This window comes from Lepidochelys kempii, chromosome 3 (assembly GCF_965140265.1).
Source record: "Lepidochelys kempii isolate rLepKem1 chromosome 3, rLepKem1.hap2, whole genome shotgun sequence".
Classification (NCBI taxonomy): Eukaryota; Metazoa; Chordata; order Testudines; family Cheloniidae; genus Lepidochelys; species Lepidochelys kempii.
Window position 1 is genome coordinate 17,528,157 of NC_133258.1, and position 16,781 is coordinate 17,544,937.

The 16,781-nt window shown below is 42.1% G+C and overlaps 1 protein-coding gene across 11 annotated transcripts in view; it reads left to right on the forward strand.

Annotated features, from left to right (window-relative positions):
- ITSN2 (intersectin 2) overlaps positions 1-16,781 on the forward strand; it is a 122,054-nt gene that overhangs the window by 65,349 nt on the left and 39,924 nt on the right. For 9 of the 11 annotated variants that reach the window (XM_073335823.1, XM_073335822.1, XM_073335829.1 and 6 more), the window contains 8 exons: positions 1,542-1,717; positions 1,966-2,110; positions 5,559-5,764; positions 6,832-6,896; positions 7,815-7,981; positions 8,350-8,592; positions 9,914-10,010; positions 11,059-11,250. In XM_073335823.1, coding sequence (XP_073191924.1) covers positions 1,542-1,717; positions 1,966-2,110; positions 5,559-5,764; positions 6,832-6,896; positions 7,815-7,981; positions 8,350-8,592; positions 9,914-10,010; positions 11,059-11,250 — 1,291 coding nt within the window. The remainder of the gene's footprint in view (positions 1-1,541; positions 1,718-1,965; positions 2,111-5,558; positions 5,765-6,831; positions 6,897-7,814; positions 7,982-8,349; positions 8,593-9,913; positions 10,011-11,058; positions 11,251-16,781) is intronic. The other 2 variants (XM_073335827.1, XM_073335830.1) reach the window with 1 other exon arrangement.

Genomic DNA, 16,781 nt, shown 5'->3' on the forward strand with positions numbered 1-16,781 from the left:
AAGGAAGTGCATCTGGACTCATTAAGGTTGTGGGGCGTGTGGTTGGAACAGGAAGCCTCACTCCATATCAATGTTTTGGAACTTCAGGCCATCCACAATTCATGTTGTGCCTTCCGAGATCACATCACATACTAACCAACAATGCTACTGTGATGTACTATTTGAAGAAGCAAAGGGGAGCGGGTGCGGTACATTCCAGATTACTCTGCCTAGAGACGATCAATCTGTGGCACTTTTGCATTGAGGGAGACATCACCCTGGTAGCAGTCCATTTTCCAGGGGTTCAAAATAATCTCGCGGACTACCTCAGCAGGGTTTTCTCCTTGAGTCATGAATGGTCCCTGAAGGAGAGTGTTCGTTAAGTCATCTTTGCAACATGGGATGTCCCTGCGATGAACCTGTTTGTGATGAGGGAAAACATAAAGTGTCAGCTGTTCTGCTCTCGAGGGCCTCAGTCCTCTCAGACGCCTTCCACTGCAGCTAGCGGTCAACTCTTCTGTATGCCTTTCCACCTATTTCAGTCATTCCTCGGCTCATCCTCAAGCTCAAAGCAGATGAGGCCAAGCTCATTCTTGTTGCTCCAGCATGGATGAAGGAGTGTTGGTTCTCAGATATCCTTGCTCTGTCAATTCAACCTCCCATATAGTTTCCTGTCCATCTTGACCTGCTCAATCAGAACCACGGCCAAACCCTCCATCTTGCAATCGGCTCCCAGCAGTGCTTGGAGGTTGTCCAACAAGTTCTACTTAACAAAGCAATTTAATCCAGTATTCTGAAATCTCTAAATATTAGACTTTGGTTTTATGGTGTTAAGTTACATATTTGCATGAGAGAGGGAAGTAAGAAAGGCATCTGTTAGTTTCAAGATATAATTAGCTGAGCATTCTTTTACTTTTGATACCCCCGTTTAGAAATATGCAACTCTATATATTGGATAATTTCAGATACTCATAAAATATTTTGATTAAAAAACTTCATAGTGTCTAATTTAAGATGTGATCAGTAGATGGAAACATTTGTTTATGTATCTTAGCCAGAAGAAACTTAATCTATATAAAAATTGTTTGAAGCCCCTTTCTTTTACTCTGTGTTTCTACCATGCGTAGCACAATGGAATCCTGATGTTGTTTGGGTCTGAGGTCTTACTAAAACACAAATAATCATGATAGTAATCATAGTAACTTTCCGACAAGCTCCATTAACTTCAGAGGTATGTTATGTCCTCTTTAGCCTTTAAATAAAACAACTGTAAATATCTCTCTAAGGGTGCATTATAATACAAAACCAGCAGTTTATCCTTTTCCCCATTTAAAAAGTAATTGTCCGCTTTATAAGAGCAAATAGCCTTGTTATACAGCTTGGGACAGTATGTTATTAGGCAATGGGATTCTTAGTTTTCTTAAAAAGACTAAATTTTAAATGGGATGACAGTGCAGATGATGGGGTCTGATCCTTATGGTCACAACTTTTCCAGTTAAATCCACAGAATTGTAGCAGGTGCTAACACAGCAAATATTTTATCTAATATTTTTGGTTTCCAGGTTGATGAGAAAACCATTGGAGAGCCTGGTTGGCTGTATGGGAGCTTTCAAGGTCATTTTGGCTGGTTTCCATGCAGCTATGTAGAAAAAATACCAGAAAGTGAAAAAGCTTTATCTCCTAAAAAGGCCTTACTTCCTCCTACAGTATTTTTGTCTACTACCTCAGCTCCTCCAGAGTAAGTTTATTTATTGATAGTTCTATTTTGGATAAAATAAAATGTTATGTAATAGCATTATGGATTACTGTAAATTAAATGCAGAAAATTTATTATAGCGACTATATGGAGGAAGAGCTATAATACAGCAAGTTAAACTTTGATCTTCTGAGTTGCACTGGGCAGCACATGCATTTTGCATATGTAAGAAGTAGTAGGTCTTGCTAATGTACTTTCTAAGAAAAATTGTGCTTGTGCTAAATTTGCAGACCACTTTCACCAGGTAGATCAGCAGAAGACACTGATTACCAAAACGTACCTTTCTCAAGCCTAACTGTTAACACAACATGGCAGAAAAAATCCGCTTTTACTCGTACTGTGTCCCCAGGATCTGTTTCTCCTGTTCATGGACAGGTATGTTGGTGAGAATTTTATGTATTTTAGGTTCATGTTAACAATACTGATATACTTTTGTATAGATGAGTTACACTTTTTCTAACAGGTTTCAGAGTGACAGCCGTGTTAGTCTGTATTCGCAAAAAGAAAAGGAGTACTTGTGGCACCTTAGAGACTAACCAATTTATTAGAGCATAAGCTTTCGTGAGGAAGTGAGCTGTAGCTCACGAAAGCTTATGCTCTAATAAATTGGTTAGTCTCTAAGGTGCCACAAGTACTCCTTTACTTTTTCTAACAGTTCACTGCAGTGATCTAGACCAAGGGTGGGGAAACTACGGCTCCGCCTGTGAGCCATTTTAAGCCGGCCCGTGAGCTCCTACTGGGGAGCTGAATCGGGGCCGCACCACGCAGTTCAGCCTTGCTCTGGCGCTCCAATCGGGGTGCCAGGTAGGGGGCCACACCGTGCAGCTCCCGGAAGCTGCACCATGGCCCTGCTCCGAGGGTCGGGGGCCGCTCCACGCCAAGGAGCCGGAGAAGGGACATGCCGCTGCTTCCAGGAGCCTCTTGAGGTAAGTGCCACTCGGAGCCTGCACCCCTGAGCTTCTCCCCCTGCCCCAGCCCTGATCCCCCTCCCGCTCTCCAAATCCCTCGATCCCAGCACGGATCACCCTCCTACACCCCAAACACCTCATCCCCAGCCCCACCCCAGAGCCTGTACCCCCCAACCAGAGCCCTCACCCCCTCCTGCACCTGAAACCCAATTTTATGAGCATTCATGGCCTGCCATACAATTTCTATTCCCCGATGTGGCCCTCCGGCCAAAAAGTTTGCCCACCCCTGATCTAAACACAAAGCCAAATTCCCAGTTGGTGTGAGTGGGCATACCTCTATTGCAGTCTGTGGAGCTATGTTAATTTACACTATCTGAGGATCTGGTCCTTAAACTCTTTCTTCTTCTTCGAGTGCTTGTTCATGTCCTTTCCAATCAGGTGTGTGCAGGCGCGCATGCATAACAGCCGGAAGATTTTTTCCCTCGTCAGGTCGGCCTGGGCGCCCCCTGGAGTCGCACCTTCATGGCACTCAGTATAGAGCCCTGCGACCCCGCCAGCCCATCAGTTCCTTCTTACCACCAGTGACGGTAAGCTGGAACGTACTTTAGCTCTTGCCTTGGCAAGCGCCGTTCACAGTGTCCGTTGTATTATAGTTCTTAATACCGTTAGTGTTAGTTATTAGTACTTGTAGTGTAGATATAGTTAGTGTTAGGTTTTCTTTGGGGTTCCCCTTCCCCCAACGCTCCCGGTGTCGTGGTGTGACGCGGTCCCCAAGCTTTAAAACTTGTGAGGCCCGTGGCAAGTGCATGCCTAAAAGTGACCCCGCACGCTTTGTGAGGGGAGAGCCACCAGGAAGACCAGTGCAAGATCTATCGCGAGTTTTGCCCTAGGACTTCGAAAGACCGAGACCAACATCTTAAAGTCCTTTTTATGGAGGCTGCACTCCGGCCCCAGTCAGACCCTGGATCAGGGGATCCCGCGTCTAGCACCACCTCCTTGGTGCTGAGTGCCCCAGCACAATGTACAGGGGAACCAGTGTTGAGAAAGAACTCATATTGAGACTCTCAGCACTGTCACAGCTACTCCCGTGGACAGGCTTTGGACAGGCACCGGTCGCAACCACCAGTGCCACAAAAGAAAAGCTGGCTGGAGAGGGGCTGCTCTGCCCCGGCCAAGTCGAAGGACTCGGCCACTGTGAGACCCCAGTGGGGCCACACCACCTCGGCCCCCTTGGCCGGCTAGGGTCACGTCGACGCCTGTCCCGGTGGCGGTGCAGTTGAGTCCAGATCCTCCCCACTTGCCGGCCCCAGGAGCCAACAGCTGCAGCTCCCATTGACTGCAGAGGCATTCGCAGCAGCCCAGGACTTGTTGTGCCATATGGTGCCATTTTCCCCTTCCAGGGGGGATAAATCGCCGGCACTTTCCCATCCCAAGGGGAAAGTAGGCTATGATGTCTCAGTGCTCACCATTGGAATGGGTTACCTAGGGAGGTGGTGGAATCTCCTTCCTTAGAGGTTTTTAAGGTCAGGCTTGACAAAGCCCTGGCTGGGATGATTTAGTTGGGGATTAGGTCATGCTTTGAATAGGGGGTTGGACTAGATGACCTCCTGAGGTCCTTTCCAACCCTGATATTCTATGATTCCATGAGGGGGTGGCGGGTCGGCAGGCTCTATATTGAGTGACATGAAGGCACAACTCCAGGGATGCTGCTAGGGGAAAAATCTTCCGGCTCCCATGCACGCGTGCACACACCTGGTTGGAATGGAATGAACAACACATCTCGAAGAACAACAGTTATGAGAAGGTAAGTAACCATTTTTTTTCTTTCACTATATTGTGTTACTCTGGGTTAATTTCTTTCAACTTTGGGATTTTGTAAGGATAGCAGCTGCAGTGTGGAGGAACCTAACAGGTAAGCATGTGTTTATCTCATCAGTTTGGGCCTCAAGATGATCTTTCAGATTTCCCTACCTAGCCATTTGGGGACTACTGTTTCCTTTCTTTTTCTACCAAAAGGTATATTTTACCTCCAGGCAGAAGACTACCAATGTGTGGGCCCTTCCAGAGTTACTCTTAAAAGCAAAGGAGTACTTGTGGCACCTTAGAGACTAACCAATTTATTTGAGCATAAGCTTTCGTGAGCTACAGCTCATTTCATCGGATGCATACTATGGAAACTGCAGAAGACATTATATACACAGAGACCATGAAACAATACTTCCTCCCATCCCACTCTCCTGCTGGTAACAGCTTATCTAAAGTGATCACTCTCCTTACAATGTGTATGATAATCAAGTTGGGCCACTTCCAGCACAAATCCAGGTTTTCTCACCCCCCCCCCCCCAACCTCACTCTCCTGCTGGTAATAGCCCATCCAAAGTGACCACTGTCTTTACAATGTGTATGATAATCAAGGTGGGCCATTTCCAGCACAAATCCAGGTTTTCTCACCCCCCACCCCCCCTCCAAAAACCACACACACAAACTCACTCTCCTGCTGGTAATAGCCCATCCAAAGTGACCACTCTCTTTACAATGTGTATGATAATCAGGTTGGGCCATTTCCAGCACAAATCCAGGTTTTCTCCCCCCCCCCCTCCCAAACACACACACACAATCTCACTTTCCTGCTGGTAATAGCTTATCCAAAGTGACCACTCTGCCAGCGTTGTTTTGTAGAACCAGATACATGTCTAAGATATTTCTAACTTAATTGGCAAGTAGGGAGCAGAGTCCAGAGACCACTCTGGAGTCCACATACCACATATGGCAGTGCAAAATGGTGTGGTCAAGACAACAAGTCATTCAACTGGCATTTAGGAGTGAACGCACCTAGAGTACAAGAGGCAATTTTTGAAACTTGCATAAGTAATAGGTACTAAAGCTGATTAACATCTGTATTTTTACTTGAACAGGGACAAGCTGTGGAGAATTTAAAAGCACAGGCACTTTGCTCCTGGACTGCAAAAAAGGATAACCACTTGAACTTTTCAAAAAATGATATAATTACTGTGCTGGAGAAGCAGGAAAACTGGTGGTTTGGAGAGGTGCATGGAGGAAGGGGATGGTTTCCTAAATCCTATGTCAAGATCTTGCCTGGAAATGAAAACAAACGAGAGGAGTAAGTGAGACTGTTGGTATTTTTGTATTCAACAGCTGAAAATAGAGTGAAAAACATGGGGATACTTTAAATTATGGGAACTAAATAGCATGTATGACCTGCACCATGCCATCATGGGCTGTAATTTAATCAGCTTTCACAAGCTAAGTAATGTTGGGCCTGTTCAGTAAACATGTTAGATCTTTCAAGCTGGGTGCTAGAAAAAAGGGGTGTGTGGTTATTCAACAGGTGACATGCTGCTTCCTCTTGATTCAGTATCTCAGCATGGTGCTGGCACTGCACTGCTGGAGGTGTTACCTTTTAGATGACGTACAAAATTGAGATGTCTTTGCCATTAATCATTATACACTCCCGTGGCACATCTTGTAGAAATAGTGGTGTTTTTCCTAGCTGTCAAAAGTAGTGCCAGACTATCCTAGTATTCAAGCTAACGGTTCAGTTAATTACTGAAAGTCTGAGTAGTGCTTCTGCCACGGAATGGCTGCTTCATTCCAACCTAGGGATGATTACAGGTTGGTGGTTGAAGTGATCTTTGCACATACATGACTTAAAGTTTTTTTGATTTTTCTAGAATAAGGCAAATTTTAAATAAATGTCAAGTTGTTACACCTAAAATAAAGATTTTGTATGTCTTGATCACCGCAATTTATGACTGTGTTTTCCAAACCCTGTAGCTTAAATTAGGACTCTTCCATATGATTGATTGAAGTCATATTTTTTGCTCTTAGGGTAAACCTTTCTTGATCCCCAATAAATTTTTAATTGTTTAGCTTTTGCTAATAATTAATCTTATTGCAGAATTTCTGATATTCCTTAGTCATGACCTATATAATATTTAGGAGATATTGCAGTAATGTGAGTGACCACTTGCAACAACTTAATTAAAAAATGTAATGGGGACAACAGCATTAGTAATATATACCAATTGAGAATGAAATAATGCTTGGCTGCAATTTTTTTGTCACTCAAAGAATAGGAAAATTACACTGTACTAAATCTTTATCACTAATTGAAGAATGTTTTGTTAAACCAGCCAGACTAAATCACTTGGATTTTTATGTCTGCAGACCCGAAACTATTTATGCAGCTGTAAACAAGAAGCCTAGTACACCATCTTATACAATTGGAGAGGGTAAGCATGCAATTACAATGTCAGTTATGAAATTATAAAACTAATTTCTGTTTAATAGCATGTAAATTAATAATGGATATGCGTAGAATTATATCTTGATCAGGTCTGTGACTGTTATAGAGGTCTAATATAGTCACAACTGCTTTTTAGATTCCTAAGTGTATCGGTTTTTTTACTTTTATGTATTTAAGTGGAGAAAGTATAAGTTCAAATGGGAAAAATAATTTGTGAGAAACAATCTCTGAACTTTTTAATTTGATCTGCATTTACCCATTTTCCCACCCTTTCAGACTATATAGAATGCGTGTAGACTCTGCTTAGAAAAGTCACTTGGGCTTTTGATCTCTACCATGATAATCAGATATTATGCAGTTCACCATCCGTATGGAGTATTTCTTCTTATGGCTTTTCTGAATTTAAATGTTTGTGCTGAAGTGTGGGTCCAAGCTGAAATCTCTCACATATAACAATTCTTAAACTGTGGTCTGTGGACCACTGATCATCCATAGAGCGGTCACTGTTCACATGGTACTAACTCTCCTCATTTCCATCTGCTAAATCACACATTCAGACACTACAAATATATTACTTTTCCTTGTAAGCAGTTACCTGTGGTTGCTACATTTGTCACAGAAATGTTATGTGCATGCACATCCGAGAGAGAGTCTGCACAATTGCAAATGGGAGGTGAGATGATGGATGCAATTTAAGTGAGAGGGAAGGTTGGTCCATACTATGAAGTTGCTTGAGCAACCCTTATATGAGAGATTTTTAAAATGTGACTAGCATGCCTCTTGTATTTACTGTATTAGGGTTTTGATAAAATTCAATTTAGTTTCAGCTATAATCAAGAGAGGCCAAACACTTTTTCACTGTAACTAATGCAGTTTCTCTCTCTCTCTCTCTATGGTTGAACAGAGTATGTTGCACTCTATTCCTATACGAGCTCTGAACCTGGTGATTTGACTTTTGCTGAAGGAGAAGAAATACTAGTCACTCAGAAAGATGGAGAATGGTGGACAGGAAGCATTGCTGACAGAACTGGCATCTTTCCATCAAACTATGTCAAACCTAAGGATCAAGATGTGAGTTTTTGTCTTGGGTTTTGTTACTTAAAGCAAGAAGATTTTATTTTTGTCTGTATAAGTTTACTGTATTTTGCTAGAATTCTGACTTTAAAACAACCAACAAGTTACACTGTATGTCTTGTATATAGGTAGTATGTTCACATTCTAAAATTTGGGCATTAAATTGTAGCTCTCTGGTGGTGTATCTGGCATAAATGCTTAGGTCAAGAAAGTGATTTGCCTTTTTTCAAACCATTATGTTTGGTAAAGGGAAAAAATTCAGAAAAAATGTTATTTGTGGCAAAAGAAGAATATTAAAAAAAGAAAGTTGCGGTAAATTCTGCTGTTAGCACTGCAAATTAAAATCTTGTATCTTTTGATTGTAGGGTTCTGGTACTGCTGGCAGAACTGGGACACTAAATAAGAAACCTGGTGAGTCTGATGTAACTTACAAACCTTTAGCTTATTGTATTTGTTCATTATTCACCAGTCTTTTTTTTATTTCAGAGATTGCCCAGGTGACTACAGCGTATGCTGCATCAGGGACAGAACAGCTTAGTCTGGCTCCAGGACAGCTGATACTTATTCTGAAGAAAAACCCTAGTGGATGGTGGCAAGGAGAGTTACAGGTAATTAAAGGAAAAAATAATCTTCACAGAATGAATAATGAGAGCAATTTTTGTGATTTAATTTAAAAAGTGAGAAGCTCTTAAGTTCTTTTTGCCATATATAAACTGTACTTGAACATCACATAAAACCTATATTGCTGGGCCTGTTTCTGTCACAGAAAATCAGTGTTTGTAACCCTGGCAGAATGTAGGGGTCCAGTATTGGCAATTAATAAAAAGTAATAATTAGTGTCAGAAGAACCACTTAACTAATAAAACAGTGCTAACTTTGTTAAAATATTAAATGGTAACAATCCTCTGATGAAATAGTAGGACCTCTTAAAAGCAGGAGGGAAATTAGTATAGGATATTCTAATTCCTTGCATTCACAGAGCATTTTTCACTCAGAAAGCTCTGAAAGCAAACTTCATAAACTACCTACAGTAGCATTTCAAAAAGCAAAGTATCATTTTAACATCATTTTTACAGGTCTTGGGAGCTATTGGCAATGGAAAAGTTAATATATAATCTGTGCAAGGAAATATATAGGAAATTAGTAGTAGTTTGCATTTTATTAGAAAAGGAGTTTTGGCTGTGTTTCAGGATGGAACCCCAGAGGGAGGAGGAAAGGAGATGAAAACTGAGATGTCTAGTTGTCAGGCCTTGCTTGGTTGAATTTCATATTTTATTGCAGTAACTGAGTATTTTTCCATATTTTGTATTACAATAGCATTGCTTGTACACACTTACGACATGTTGTGAGAAAAGCTGTCAAGATGTAGGAATATTACCTCTTTGAGATTTTCTGCTCATACTATAATCTTTCTGTTTTTTACAGAAAAAGTGAAGGTAAAAAAAAAGTCAAGAATCCACTATACAAGCTTTCTTTTTAGATAACAATCACTCTGTCTTATCTGATAGAAAGTGGTGCTAAATTCATAGGCCAAGATTTTCAAAAGTGGCTAGTGACATCGGATGACTCCATTTTTGAGTGCCCAGTCTGAGACACTTTATAGGGGCTCAACTTTCAGAGGTAAGTGGTCAGCACTTTTTGAAAATTAGGCCCCTGTAAGCTGTCTCAAGTGGAGCATCCAAAATTACTAATCACTTTTGAAAATCTTGACTGTGAACTTTCCACTCAGTCAGTTGAGCAAATTACAGTGCAGCCATACTCAAATATGCTTTTAGTAATAAATGTAAACCAAATTTTGTCTTGTAGATCCATTCAGTGCGTAATAACTTTGTAGACAGGTTTTTTGTGACGAGAAGCTGTGTGGGTGGGGTGCTCATTACAATCCACTGGTCAGTTGTCTATTTAATTCTAAAACATATTTTTTTATAGGCAAGAGGGAAAAAGAGGCAGAAAGGATGGTTTCCTGCCAATCATGTTAAATTGTTAGGTCCAAGCAGTGAGAGAACTACTCCTGCTGCTCTCTCAGGTAGGAAAATAATCTCATTTATATTAAACTTGGAATAATTGTATGTAATTCTTTACTTTACACTAAATAACAGTCAGTGTATAGTGTAATAGTCTGATTAATTGCCACCTATTACCCTTGTGATGCAGTCAGTATTGGGGACCATTGTACCAGGCTCTGAACAAACACAGGAGAGGACAGTCTCTGTCCCAAGGAACATACAGTCTGTCAAACAACTTTTTCATCAAAAAACAGTGCTGTCTGTGGCTCCTGTCCTGGAATGCGCCATCTTCTGTTATGGCTTATTGCACTGAGAATACACCCTTTGTTTCTGTCCTACAGACTGTGTCCAAGCACATCCTGCTTACACATGGCAGCAAGACTTCTGGGAACTTTGCTGTTATTGATAATACCCCTACAACTGTGTGCTATGCTGCTTCTAAGGGTGGGCAGATGCAGCCTTAACTCCACATGGATTTTTGACTGGCTATGTAGGTCTTGATGAGAACAGCTTTCCCTGGTTCCACTTCCTCAAAGTCTGCAAATACCCTACCTTCTGCTGTGTTTGTACAAGAGTTCCACAGGCATCCATGATTGAAACCTCTCTCTGAGGCTTAGTTTTTTATACATTCTTTGTACACACAGACCTTTTTCTCTCACACAAATATCCACTATAAAATAATTAATCTGTTTCTCTGACAGGGTGGGGAGAAAGATGTTTCACTTATTTTTATGTTTGAATATTTGGAAGGTGAACAGATGCTATAGTTATGGGAACCATCTAACTACCCAAGTAGATAGAATTGTAAAGTTGGGAACTAGAGAGAAAAACTGACCAAAGTTAATTTAATCTATCGCTGACCACATTATTAATAAAAGGGGAAGACAGGGCTGTCAAACTGTACTCCCACGTCAAGATAAAATATTCTGGGGTTGATTTTTTTGGTTTGTCCTTGAAAATGGTTTGTCTCATAGGTATTTTCTGTGGGCTTTATGCAGTCTTAACTCTGACTTACCTTATACTAGAAGTTGTGCTAACCCTTGTTGTGAATATTCTTTTTCTTCCTAGTATGTCAAGTAATAGCAATGTATGATTATGCGGCAAACAATGAAGATGAGCTCACTTTCTCCAAGGGGCAGATCATTAATGTACTGAGCAAAGATGATGCAGATTGGTGGCAAGGAGAAATCAGTGGTGTGACAGGTCTCTTTCCTTCAAACTATGTGAAGATGACCACAGACTCTGATCCAAGCCAACAGTGTAAGAAATAATTTTTGAAAGAATTTTGCATTGCATTTCTAAGATTTAACATTCAATTATTGTGTTTAGAACTATTTTGTGCTTAGAACTAGGAGCCATAGGACTTCTAATGGGTGTGTAAGTACATCAGAACTTCACTCTTCCACTTGACAAATCTACACTAAAATATTGTCACTCCATTTTTTCAGCCAAGGTTTAGTAGCAGCAGTGCTGCTGTGAGGCCCCTAAATAAACATTACACCTGTGATGTATTAACCTTGCTTTTAAATTGTTCACAGTATTTTTTAATTAGCAATGAGTCTCTCAGTCAGTGCAGATGTACTTGTTCTACTGTATTTTATTATTTTTCTTTCTTTGGATTTCTACAAAATACGAAAAACACTTATAAGACTTTAGGCAGCTTTAGAATACATTAAAAGTACATACCAACTTAAAAAAAGAAGCACAGCAGCTTCCCCAAACTATAAAAAGGAAAGAAAAAGATCCCCACCCTAACCAGTGAATCCCAGCTTACAATATATCTATCCCAACCCTCAAATCATCCTTGCTTCTTCAAAATCCTGAGAAAGAGATGGGCTTTGCAGCACGTCCTCAAGATCAACAAATGTGGGTTATCTGGGGGCAAGCTGGATACTGAATTCTAGTTCAAATTTGTGTTGTTAATGTGAAGGATACATGTTACATTCTCTTTCTAACATACAAGCACTGTGAAAGTTCTGTCTTTGGCCTCTCATTCCAGTGCTAGGTCACTACAGTTTTCACTCCCTCAGCCTTTCATCTTGGGTCAGGGACAGCATGATAAAATCAGTTTTGTCATCTGAACCCAAGGCATTAATGGCTTGGGACAAACCTTAATGGCTTTGTGACGCTTCCCAGGGTACCTTACTATCACTGCCCTTAGCGTGAGGAAGTCTTGCCTGTGTCTGTTGGGGGGTCAGCTCACCAGCTCGACTAGCCATGGGCAACATAAGCACTCCCTCTACATCTTGCAGGCTCTGCTGTTTCTCTGCCAGTTAGCCATTGTTATACTCCCAACTGTCAAGCCTTCCAAGTATCTCCCAGGAATGGGCAGGTCCTGGTCTACTGGACACTCAGTGTTCACAAACTCATTGCTTCCGAGGAAACTGCAAACCCCAGCTCACCAGTTCCCCCTCAGATTACTGCTCCACTGAACACATAGCACTTATACTTGATTTCACTATAAACATATCTAAGTGTATTTAACAAAGCATAAAGATTCAAGTAATAGCAACTAGAAGTATTGAAAATAAACGGTTATATGTAAAACAAAATCATAATGTGCATTTAGAGCCTAGACTTAATTAACAAGGTACTATCATGTCTTGTAGAGTATTGCTCACCCAAAATCCTTGCTGCATTTACAGCCAGAATGGGCTGTGGGTCGTCCGTGTCCGTCCCTCTCCCCCACCCCCGCCTGGTATTAGCTCATCTTAAGTGATCACTCTCCTTACAGTGTGTATGATAACACCCATTGTTTCATGTTCTCTGTGTGTATAAATCTCCCCACTGTATTTTCCACTGAATGCATCCGATGAAGTGAGCTGTGGCTCACGAAAGCTTATGCTCAGATAAATGTGTTAGTCTCTAAGGTGCCACAAGTACTCCTTTTCTTTTTGCAAATACAGACTAACACGGCTGCTACTCTGAAACCTTCCATGAGACAGACACTGTCAGCTTGCCTCCTAGGCAAAGGACCTTGTTTGTTTCCTTGTGCCCCCAGATATATCCTTACAATCCCTTGTCGTTAGTCATAAACAAGACACCCCAAGCTGTTTGTTTCATGCTGTGAATTTCCTCGCTTGTAGATTTTGCAATCTCTTCTTTTTCCTTTTGTGCAGTATGCAAATAGGCTTACAGCGTGAGGCATACAATACACAAATGACAAGACAGTGGGACAGGTATCTGCTGCCTCCTGCCTGAAAGGAACATTTCTGAAGTATGCCACCTCTTGGTGATCTGCCTTAATTCCAGGACCTTAAGAACATAATTTCCCATACAGATACCTAACTCAAATATTATCTGTATATACATTTTGGAATGATTATGATGACCAGTGGGCTACTGGCTCTTGGTAGTGACTTTGCGTGCCACCCTTTGGAGATCTATTATGCAGATATCTGACCAAGAGGATCTCTGTAAAACTCTGTGCAGCCCCCCAGGCCACCTGCTAGTTGGCACCAGGAGGTCCTGTGTCACAGCTTTTAATTTCTCTTTTACATACCAGGCCCTAGCTCTTCAGTTAATTCCATTCTTCTCTTGATCAGGCAGCAGGTGTTGCTGTAAAATGGCAAAAGTAAAGTAAACTTTCTCATAGACTCATAGATATTAAGGTCAGAAGGGACCATTATGATCATCTAGTCTGACCTTCTGCACAATGCAGGCCACAGAATCTCACCCACCCACTCTTGCAATAAACCTCTCACCTATGTCTGAGCTATTGAAGTCCTCAAATCATGGTTTAAAGACGTCAAGGTGCAGAGAATCCTCCAGCAAGTGACCTGTGCCCCATGCTACAGAGGAAGGCGAAAAACCCCCAGGGCCTCTTCCAATCTGCTCTGGAGGAGAATTCCTTCCCAACAGCAAATATGGCGATCAGCTGAACCCTGAGCATGTGGACAAGATTCACCAGCCAGATACCCAGGACAGAATTCTCTGTAGTAACTCAGATCCCACCCCATCTAACATCCCATCACAGGCCATTGGGCCTATTTACCATGAATAGTTAAAGATAAATTAATTGCCAAAAATCATGTTATCCCGTCATACCTATCTCTTCCATAAACTTATCAAGTTTAATCTTGAAGCCAGATAGGTCTTTTGCCCCCACTGCTTCCCTGAGAAGGCTGTTCCAGAATTTCACTCCTCTGATGGTTCCTCCTTTTGGTTCCTCCTTTGTCTAATTTCAAGTCTAAACTTCCTGATGGCCAGTTTATATCCATTTGTTCTTGTGTCACATTGGTACTGAGTTTAAATAATTCCTCTCCCTCTCTGGTATTTATCCCTCTGATATATTTATAGAGAGCAATCATATCTCCGCTCAGCCATCTTTTGGTTAGGCTAAACAAGCCAAGCCCCTTGAGTCTCCTTTCATAAGACAGGTTTTCCATTCCTCGGATCATCCTAGTAGCCCTTCTCTGTAGCTGTTCCAGTTTGAATTCATCCTTCTTAATCATGGGAGACCAGAACTGCACACAGTATTCCAGATGAGGTCTCACCAGTGCCTTGTATAACAGTACTAACACCTCCTTATCTCTACTGGAAATACCTCACCTTTCCCTTCTGGTGTTGCAAGCACTACCATTTGTAGTTGTCCCAGCATAGAAAAAGCATTCAGAATTCAGAATGGATCTATATCTTAATAGCACATAGTATAAATTGATTTAAATAGATACAGGTTCGGCATTAACCTGGTGCTTTGAGAGTTTTTTGTTTGGATACAGACAGAATCCCACCTAATTGCTAAATTACTTTGGGGCATTTGTAAAACCAGAGTCCTGACCACTTGTGACCATTAAAAATTCTGAGGAATATCCCAAAAGGATAGAAATGTTAGCCCAAGTGTCCCGATTATGTTTCAGTTTAGATAAATGCTTTTGACTTACCTGAATTCCATGTCCCTTTCAGCTATGAACTGATCTTTACTTCCCATTCTCTGCAGTGTGTTTTTGTGTTGATATGTACTATTCAACAGTTCCTGTATTTCATTCGAATGGAGGCTGTCCTGCAGTGGTGGGATAGTGGGGTGTATGGGTTTAGGAGGGAGAGGTGTATTTAAAGTACTGGGATTCATGTAGATGAAGCATGAGAAGTAGGTGCAAGATCTTTATGCATGTTATTCATTCCAACAAAAGTAGTCCTGAAATTGGGTCATAATTAGACACATAAGCTGTTCTTATTTACTCATTGCCATGTCGCTAAGTTGGCTTCCTCCCAAATGTGGATCTTGAGTACCAGCATTCCCCACAGAAACAATTGCCAGTTGTGGACAAAATTTTCTTTTGCAAGTGTGTGAATGAGAGAGGGCCTACCAATAGCAGTCAGCAACGTACACTTTCACTAGTGCTTGGTTATTCCAGTTGTCTCTGTCAAGAAGTCTCTGATTTAAGAAGCAATCCTGTTGATGTTTTGAGGTTCAGGAACTTAATCCTGTAAGTGAATGAAGTACATGTTCAGAAATTACAGCCAAAGTCTTTTGCTGCTAAAGTGATTTCATGTGTTTCAGCTGAGTTGGGTACCAGCCACTTGCTGGACCTTATATACCACACAACATAGCCAACTTTGTAGGAGGGGAAAATGCATGAAATTTTTCAGTGGAATATGTGAAGGAAGTGGAACTTCAAAGGGATTTTTAGTAGGAAGCATGAAGGGGCAAATTTAACAAATATTAATGTTATAGCATCATATTTGCTATAAGCTCTCACTTTTGTGGACATAAGTGTAGTTGTACTACATCATCCATAATTAAGGCTGCGAGTTTGTCACGGAGGTCACGGATTCCGTAACTTTCCGTGACTTCTTTTAGTGGCCAGTGCATCTGGCCTGGTGGCAGCTCAGGCAGCCCCTGTGCCAGTCGCACCAGCTGCTGCTCGGGCAGTCTCAGGCCACTGTGCCCCACTTCCCTAGCAGCAGCAGCAGGAGTTTGGGTGTGGAAAGGGGCAGGGAGTTGGGGCACGGGATGGGGTGAGGTGGGCTCTGGGCGGCGCTTACCTGGAGGGCTCCCCAGAAGTGATGAAATCCCCCTCGCTCAGCTCCTAGGCATAGGCGTGGCCAGACAGCACTGCACATTGCCTCTGCCTGCAGGCACCACCCCCGCAGCTCCCGTTGGCCACAGTTCCCGACCAATGGGAGCTGTGAAGCCAGCACTCTGGGTGGAGGCAGTGCACAGAGCTGCCTGGCCATGTCTGCACCTGAGTGAGGGGGATCTTGCCACTTCCGGGGAGGTGCAGAGCCAGGTAGGAAGCCTGTTGGACTTGCCAACCCTCCCCCCCAATACCAGCAGAGGTACCACCCCTCCAAGCATCTGCGGCACCCCTGGGCTGGCGCCCCCCGAAGATTTAGTCAGGGGTGTATAGTAGAAGTCATAGACACATCATGGGCTGTGAATTTTTGTTTACTGCCTGTGACCTATTACTAAAAATACCTGTGACTAAAACGTAGCCTTATCCATAAATCCATATGCTCCATGACTAGGGAGTTTACTTTCAATCTCAGAATTCTTCCCCTATTTGATGGTGCAAAATGTCCAGGCAGGGCAATAGTCACAAGAACACTCCCTGCTTGGATAGCATAAGGAAATAGACCCGACATTGTGCTAATGTCTGAAAAAGAACCAAGTGAAGTGGGAAGGGAAAGGGAAACAGGAAGTAAGGCTTGAGGAGACGTAAAACTTCTTCTAAATTCCTGCTTAGGATGCCCTCTTTTATTTTTTTCTATGTTGAGTGGTTGTCTGCAAAGACCCAGATTTCAGTCCCTGGTGTCAAGAATCATATGTCTAAACTTAAGCATACACA